The 8,398-nt window shown below is 42.2% G+C and overlaps 1 protein-coding gene across 1 annotated transcript in view; it reads right to left on the bottom strand.

Moving 5' to 3' along the window:
- Nucleotides 1-5,201, bottom strand: part of RAB39A (RAB39A, member RAS oncogene family) — a 31,266-nt gene extending 26,065 nt beyond the window's left edge. The window contains exon 1 of the mRNA XM_012659181.1: nucleotides 4,909-5,201. Coding sequence (XP_012514635.1) covers nucleotides 4,909-5,135 — 227 coding nt within the window. The 5' untranslated portion in view covers nucleotides 5,136-5,201. The remainder of the gene's footprint in view (nucleotides 1-4,908) is intronic.
- Nucleotides 5,202-8,398: the final 3,197 nt, after the last annotated feature.

Genomic DNA, 8,398 nt, shown 5'->3' with positions numbered 1-8,398 from the left:
GTATTTTTTAAAAACAAAAAACTAGAAAAAGAAAAGAAGAAAAAAGGAGAAATATAAAATGTTGATGTTGCTTCCTTTTAAAATGAAGAACAGAGAATATAAATTAAACCACTTTGTTTTTCTATTTCAGTAGAGACGGGGTCTTGCTCTTGCTCAGGCTGGTCTTGAACTCCTGACCTCTAGTGATCCTCCTGCCTCAGCTTCCCAGAGTGCTAAGATTACAGGCGTGAGCCACTGCACCCCGCCTAAATTAGACCACTTCGAAACATTACCTTCCTATAAATGTTTCAAAGAGGCAGAGGTAAAAACAGGGACATAAGGGAGCCAGGAGGCTAAGAGGAGATAAGCTAAAAGGAAATGGGAGAGTAAGAGACACAAAAATGAGGGAGAGACAAAGATAGAGGGTGAGAATAAACTATGAGTAGTGTAGGCAGAGAAAAGGGGTAAAGAAAAAATAAAAATAAGCTGTGGGGTGGTAAGACAAAATGGCTAAGAGAAAGATACACAGAAGAAGAACTAGAGGGAAAGAGATGAAGAGGCAGGCAGAGGGTTAGGGAGAGACCTAGTAGATTTAGTGGTATTAGTTAGAGGCCACCCCCAGATTTGGGGGGGAAGGGGTATGGAGGAGGAAGGCTGTCCCTTGTATAGCACTTACTGCCTACTGCCCTTTGCTAAGTTAATCAGCCAGTTAACTTTGTCTTCAGGTCTTCCATTGCTCGAAACCTCAAGTGGTTAGTGGTTCTGCTCAAAGAAAATGACTAAAACAACTCATCAAGGGAGATTTTCCCAAATTATTCTTCTTAGAACACTAGTTATCACAGATTTTCATATTTTAAAAATAGCCCTTAAAATAAATCAGGGAAATATTAGTTTAATCAAAGTTAAACAGGTTTCTTTGCTGCAATTACTTCTTAGAGCCTCCGATATGAATTTTTAAGAGAGTGCTATATGGAATACCGGCATTTCCAAACTTATTTGATCACAGAATGTATCTTTTAGAAAGAATCACAAGGGACGAATGTTCTGCAGAGCACACCTTGAGAGCACTGCACGAGGAGAATACTATTCTCTGAGCTTTACAATCAGTGGCCATAACTCTAACACTCTGAAGGCCAGACAATGTGAAATCAAAGGCAAAATCTGTCTTGAAACCCACAGGTTTCCTATTCCTATAGGCAATATTGTTATTTCTTTATCTCACTTTATGTTCATATTACTTTAAATGCTTTTTATGGCAAAAGTTCAAAATTTATATTCTCATATTTAATGTTCTCCATACTTCTATTGCCTTTCCAATATATATATTCTTATTAACACTGTATTAAACAGTATTACTGCTTCCCTTACTACTAAACTTCTTCCACTATGATGATTAAAAATTATAAAAAATAGTGATTACTAGTTTACCCCTAACACACACAATGCCAAATTCATCTTCCCTACCTCCCAGGCACATGATGGCCTAGTCAAAGTGTGGCCTTGTAACTAAGTTCTCCTCAATGAATTGAGAGCTGAAGGGATCTGTACCACGTTGGCCTCATTTGCTTGAAAAAACCATTGTGTGGTTTAAAGGATTCTCTTTCCCCTTTCCCTGAGCTGACACACAAGGTGCTTGCAACCTAGCTTTGTCCACACAGATGATGATAATGTCCTAGGAATGGCAGAAGACTGAGAGAAGGTACCTGAATGATGGCCTGGAGCAAAACCACTCCACCAACTTGGACAACTCACCTTGAGACTATTACACAGGAAAGAAACAGACTTCGTCTTCTTCTTCTTCTTTTTTTTTTTTTTTTTTAAGACTGAGTCCTGCTATGTTGCCTAGACTGGATTTAAACTCTTCAGCTCAAGTGATCCTCCGGCCTTTGCCTCCCAAGTAGCTGGGACAACAGGCGTGCGCCATCCTAACTGGTGAGAGAAATAAACTTCTATCTTTAATGAAGGCACTGTAATTCTTAGTTTCCTTAATATAGAAATTTAACATTTATCCTCACCAAAACATGGTGTTAATAATAAAAACTTAACATTTTAGTATTATATTAGGTTAGTTATGCTCACATATACATTATATTTCTAAACCTTTTTCACTTTGATTTTGTTCCTTTTATTTTAGCAAGTAGTTATCCTCTACTAGCATGTTAATCTGAACATTGAAAACTAAGGCTGTGGCTCAAGCCTGTAATCCTAGCACTCTTGGAGGCTGAGGTAGGAGGCTCACTTGAGGTCAAGAGTTCAAGACCAGCCTGAGCAAGAGAAAGACCCGGTCTGTACTAAAAATAGAAAAATTAGCCAGGCATGGAACTGTGCGCCTATAGTCCCAGCTACTCGGGAAGCTGAGGCAAGAAGATCGCTTGAGTCCAGGAGTTTGAGGTTGCAGTGAGCTACAATGATGCCACCGCACTCTAGCCAGGCAACAGAATGAGACTCTGTCTCAAAAACAAAACAACAACAAAAAAAACTAAGGCTAATCATGATCATAATTATCAGTCCACTATTTTATTGTTCTGTAACATATTTGTTTATGCTTTCAAGCTACCCCACCAGCTGTCTAAAGTAGGTTGCTTTTTGTTGGTTTATATCTAGTCACCAATAAACCTCCAAACATAACATTTCCTATAAATTCCTCATGGTGTGATTATGACTAATGATAGGAATGTATCTTCACGAACTAAAGTACCTTTCTATGAAATATAATGAGCAAGGATATCTATTATTCAAAATGAGTATCTGCATTTTCTTGAAGATAGATACAGAATGATTTAACAGTAATTGTTTTAAATGCTATTTTATGGTGAAACATTCTAGTAAATGAGAGAAAAGCAAGTATTTGGAGGTAGCTACTGAAATATGTATATACTTATGAATATAACTTTGGTAAAGAGCCAAACAAAATAAAGTATGACTCATTGTCAATAAACATTCCCTAAATGTCCTTGCATTATTATGGGAGAGTTACTGTCTGGTTTTAATAATGTATATAAAATGAACTACTATTTACATTCTTCTTAAAGGCATTAAAAAACAATCATCTATTTAGCAGAAAGGTCTTTAAAGTCTACCAAGCTAATCACTCTTTAATTTCTTGTCAATAAATTGAGGAGCTACTTTTAAGGAAATAATTAGACACAATAAGATTTTACTACCTATATTTCTTGTGTTAATAGTTGCAATTCGCAGTAGTTGGTGGAAGTTTAAGGCATAAAGAACAATTTTATTGTATTTACTTTAGAGGGTGGAACAAGAGCTATTAGTAAATGCTTTTTTCTGACCCCAAAATATTTCAAAGTTCACCTCTGATTGCGATCACAAGTGAAGGAATTTACAATCAACCTTAGAATGGTAAAACTGGAAAGAATCTTAGCGCTCATGACCCCTTAATTTTATAGATAAGGAATCGGAAGTTTGAAAAATTATTTTAATTAAAGGAGGCTTCTTGAAAAGGAACATTTCTTTATGGAATTCTAAGTATTGCATAATATAAATCAAATCAATAACCTTTAATACCTCTCTGAAGGGCTGGCCTTATCCTTCCACTTCCTACAGAGGAAAACTAAGGTATAAGCAAGCGAAGCAGTTCACTTATTATCTCTATGAATCAGTGTCATAGCTGGGAACGGAAGCCAAAACTTTTAACGTTGGACCATTCTCACAGATGTAGGCTGATCTCATTTGGAATGGATGCCGGCTGGGGGCGAGGGGAAGCCATGTTTGGGAAGTCCCCTCATGGAGTACTGCATTTCACAAGCACAGTAATCGCTGACAAATGCAAAATGCATGCTTAAATGAGTTCCAATTGATAACGCAATCTTTAGGAAACAAAACACCGTAATACATCAGTTTTACTACCTTCCTCTAAAATGAAGTGTCCTTGAATCCTAGAAATTTAAAATGTGCTTTAAATCTGGTTCCATCTCAAATATTCAAGAAAGGCATATAACTTTGTTTACTTTTATTTACATGAGTCGCCTTTGTGAAACCCTTCACGTCCCCAGTGAACATCTGGAATGAGACTATTTATTTGGATCCCTCCTTCTCTATTTAGAAATGTTATTTTCTGTTCTATTATCACCCTGGAACGTTAATTATCGATCATAAGCAAAATAAAAGTTCCTGGAAAATCTCAATATATATCTTTTTCCCACCAAACCACCAATGATGACAAACTTCTAAAGACAACTCGATCCTTAAAAAACACACACACATATACACAAACACCCCCAGCTGTGCCTGTGTTCCTGCTAGTGCATCTAGTTGCCCTGCAAGACCCATTCCCACGGGTCATGACCCAGTATTTCTGATGACCACATTCGGTGCTGTGAGGTGTTCAAACCATTACCGCATCCATCTCCCTGTGAACCATGCCCAGTGAGCTCATGCAGTAACCTGGGCTGAAGCGCTGTTTGCTGTGAAGCTAAAGGATCAATTACGAATCTGGGATCCCTACTTGGCAGTTCTCCCGGGGCGATGGCGGGGGAACTGCTCTCTTAGGGCAGGAAAAGGGGTGCTTGGAGGGTGGTCGGGTCAGGGTGTGCGCGGCTATCAGGGAAGACGAGTTTGCGGAGAAGGCAGCGGCGGGGGGGCCCGAAGGGGATCAAAACACTGGGAGGGGCAGAAAGAGTTGGGGAAGAGGGTGGGTGGCAACGGCGACCCTGGTCCAGGCGGGAAAGGAAAGACGGAAAAGGGGAGCAGGAAATGGGCGCCAAAGAAAGAAGTGAGAAATTGCGGAGGAGGAAGTCGTCCCTGGAAGAGGAGGGGCAAAGGGGAAACGAGAATGGAGTGTTTGCACTTTCGAAAGGGAAGGGCTGGAGCCTCCCCCGCCCGGGGCCGGTAGGGGAGGCGCTGGGGAAGCGGCGTCTGGCGAGCGGAGGGGGCGGCGCGGCCCCCCGGGTCCTGGCGCGGCGGCCGTACCTGAATCGCTCCTGGCCCGCCGTGTCCCAGAGCTGCAGCTTGATCCTCTTGCCGGGCTCGATCTCCAGCAGGCGGGAGAAGAAGTCCACGCCGACGGTGGGGTCGCAGGCGGGGGAGCGCAGCCCGGGGAAGCGGCCCTGGGTGAAGCGGTGCAGGAGGCACGACTTGCCCACGGTAGAGTCCCCGATCACGATGAGGCGGAACTGGTAGATCCAGATGGTCTCCATCGCTCACGTGCCCCGCTAGCTCCCGGGCCGCCCCACCCGCCGGGTAAGTTCGGCGGCGGGAACTGTCCCTTCAGCACCTCGCGGGCGCCCGCCCGCCGGCTTCCAGCATATTCCTGCGGCTGCGGCCGCCGCCTGGTCCCCGCCCTCTCGGGAGGGGGAGGCGGGGCCCGGCCCAGCTGGGGGCGGGGCCTCGGGCCGGGGGCGGGGCGCGGTGCCGGGGAGGGGGAGACAGGCTTGCTGGGCGCGAACTCCCGCCCCTGACCCTCTGCAAATCACTCTCCCTCAATGCTCACTGGGCGCCGGCGGGAAAGTGGGTGCGGCGAAAGGACGTGACAGCAGCAACAACCAATGAAAATAAAACAAGGCCTCAACTCCTAGAGGGTCAGCCAATGAAAAGTGAGAGCCGTTTTCTTACAGGCATCTGGGAAGGCTCGTCATACTGGGGCTCAGGTTTTGGAAGTCTCTCAGGCTGTAGTTTAGGTCGCTGCTGTTGCTTCTTCTTTGATCGACTGTTTTACTTCCTAGTTTTCTGAAGATTCCCCTGGCAGTTTCTTGCTTTCTAATCTCGCTGAGCGCCACCTTCAAGGCGTTCTAAGGTGAAAGAATTGAGAACAGGATCACAATAAATTTGCACAACTAGTTCTGGGTGCTTCTGGCACGCTCTGGCCGGTGCCCTTTGCCACCATTGTCTCTTCTTCACTGCTCTGAGTACCATAGAAGGATGAGAAAAACACCAAGTATCATCTCCATACCCTCAGGAGCCCTCCAGCCCTGGGAAGGAGGGGAGGAAAAAAGTGAGATGTTGAGATGCTCATGAAAGCTGCTCTTCTTGGTCTCCATTCTGTAAGTCGGAAAAAGTGAACAGGTGGTGTCTACTTATGTCTGGTCAAATGATCTAAATAAACAAAGCGGGACTTAAATCCTGGTGTCTCATGCCTTTCCACAAATTGAGTAATAGTGAATTCAAGATTGATTTTTAAAAAGTTAAATCAAAGTTTATCAACAGTTTTAAAGTGTATGTTTATGAAAATAAAATTTTCAACAATTCCGCTCTTTCTTTCTTTTTTGGGGAGGGCGGGGGGACAGGATCTCTCTATGTTGCCCAGGCTGAACTCGGCTCAAGGGATCCTCCTAAGTAGGTGGGACTACAGGTGCACACCACCTCGCAGCCTTGAATTCCACTCTTTTCTTGCGCACAGCCAAACTTCTGCCATCGTTATTCATCCTTTCTTTCTTGTTTTAGAAGAAGAGGCGTTGCTTTCAAGGATGTGTTTAATCCCCTGCTCCTTGTCTTCTTGGGGCTTTTCCCAATAGTTAACCTTTATTTCATACCTTTTATACCTTAGATCTCTCCCTCTCCAATTGTTTCTACCCCTCAGACTATAAACATGCTCAAGTATCCACAACCCTAAAACGAAGCAAAACACCTCTCCATTATGCTTCCACTTCAGATTGTTGCCTCCTCCATCATTCTCCTTTTCAAATATCAGAAATGAACAATCTATTTTCGTTTCTCACCTACTAGTCTTCAACAAGCCTAATATACCCCTAATATACTCTCTATGCCTAGTATACGTCTGAAATAATGGCTTTTGATAAGGTTGCCAGGGACTTTCTAATTATCAAATCCAACCCCTCACCCCCACCATCCTCACTGCCCACCCCACTGCTGTCTATCTTTAGTTATCATTCTCCTTAATTTCCTAACACCCTTCCAGTTAGGGATGGCCAAGTGACAGAGTTCTGACCCATGAGAATAAGTAGGGCTTCTGGTAAAGCTTTTGTTTTTCTGTAAGGGACTGGCACCCCTACTGCGCTTCACCGCTTCTTCTTTCCTTTTGCTTCCCACCTGGAAGGTGTAACAACCATCTTGTGACTAGATGCTAAGGATGGTGATAGGAGAGCAAGGAAGAGCCTGGCTCCCTGACGGCCTTGTTGATCTGTTGTGCCAGCTCTGGGCAGCTTGTTGTTTGAGATGAATAAATCAATGCCTGTTTAAGCTCCTGGTGGCTGGATTTTCTGTAAGTACAACTGCAACACTCTTACTCCTCACAGTTCTAAGGGTAGAAGTCCAAAATCACAGTGTTAACAGGGTTGGTTCTTTCTGAAGGCTGTGAAGGAGAATCTGATCCATGCCCCTCACCTAGCTTCTGCTGGTTTCTTGGCAATCTTTGGCTTGTAGATGTATCACTCAATCTGCCACCTCCAATTGGCATTTTCCCTGTGTCTTTTCACACAGCCTTCCCTCTGTGCATGTCTGTGCCTGTATCCAAATTTCACCTTCCTATAAGGACACCAGTTATATTGTATTAGGGCCCACCCTAATGATATTATTTTAATTTGACTACATCTGTAAAGATTCTGTTTCCAAATTAGGTCACATTCTAAGGTATTGGGAGTTAAGACTTCAACATATTTTCTCTAGGGGACTCAATCCATAACAGCCTCCCATTTAGTTTTTATGTTGCTCCCAGAATTACTTTATTAAACATCTTTGATGACTCCTCATTCACTGTAGGATAAAGTCTAAATACCTAATCATGTCACATATAAATTGATCATAATATGGCATCAAGATCTAGTCAGGTGATTCCTTTACGTGACATGCTTTTCTTTTTCTTTTTTTTTTTTTTCCATGCTGTTCCCTCTTCTCCTTATATCCCTTTCACTCTTCATCTGGTCTGTAAATTTCTATTTATCTTTCAAGGCCCAGAACAAATATTACTTCCCCTTTTTAGTTTTTCTGAACCACCTATACCCCTAAGGAGAATTGATTTCTCCCTTCTCTGTGTTCCTACAGAAGTTAAGCAGAGTCCTCTGTACTTTTATCTCTTACATCTTCTATTAATATAATATATCTCCTATTGAATTGTAACTATTGGTTTGACTCTCTCTCCTGTTAGAATGTAAGTTTCTCAAGGCTACAGGGACTTATTAATTCACTGTTATTTTCCCAGCACACACAATTAGCACGTAGTGGATATTCTATTTAAATGCTCATTGAGTTGAAATGAATTATGTTTACCATAATTCTGTTTTAACTTGAACTTTTATATATGTGCAGTGTGCATACAACCTCATGAGCTTCACGATGAACTAAAATTTGATTAATTTTATGATTACTAAAATTTGCCTTTGAATAATCCATGAATAACTTTAATTTTATTTGTATTATGCATGCTGAGTATAAATAATTTAATGTCTTAATTAAAATGTTATGTTTGTGTTTATGAAAGCTTAAGCTTAGAAAATAAGGCAAGTAG

Source organism: Propithecus coquereli, unplaced genomic scaffold, assembly GCF_000956105.1.
Source record: "Propithecus coquereli isolate 6110/MARCELLA unplaced genomic scaffold, Pcoq_1.0 Scaffold6, whole genome shotgun sequence".
In the NCBI taxonomy this organism is placed as follows: domain Eukaryota; kingdom Metazoa; phylum Chordata; class Mammalia; order Primates; family Indriidae; genus Propithecus; species Propithecus coquereli.
The sequence above is the reverse complement of the archived record's forward strand: the minus strand, read 5'-3'. Positions and strand labels throughout refer to the sequence as shown.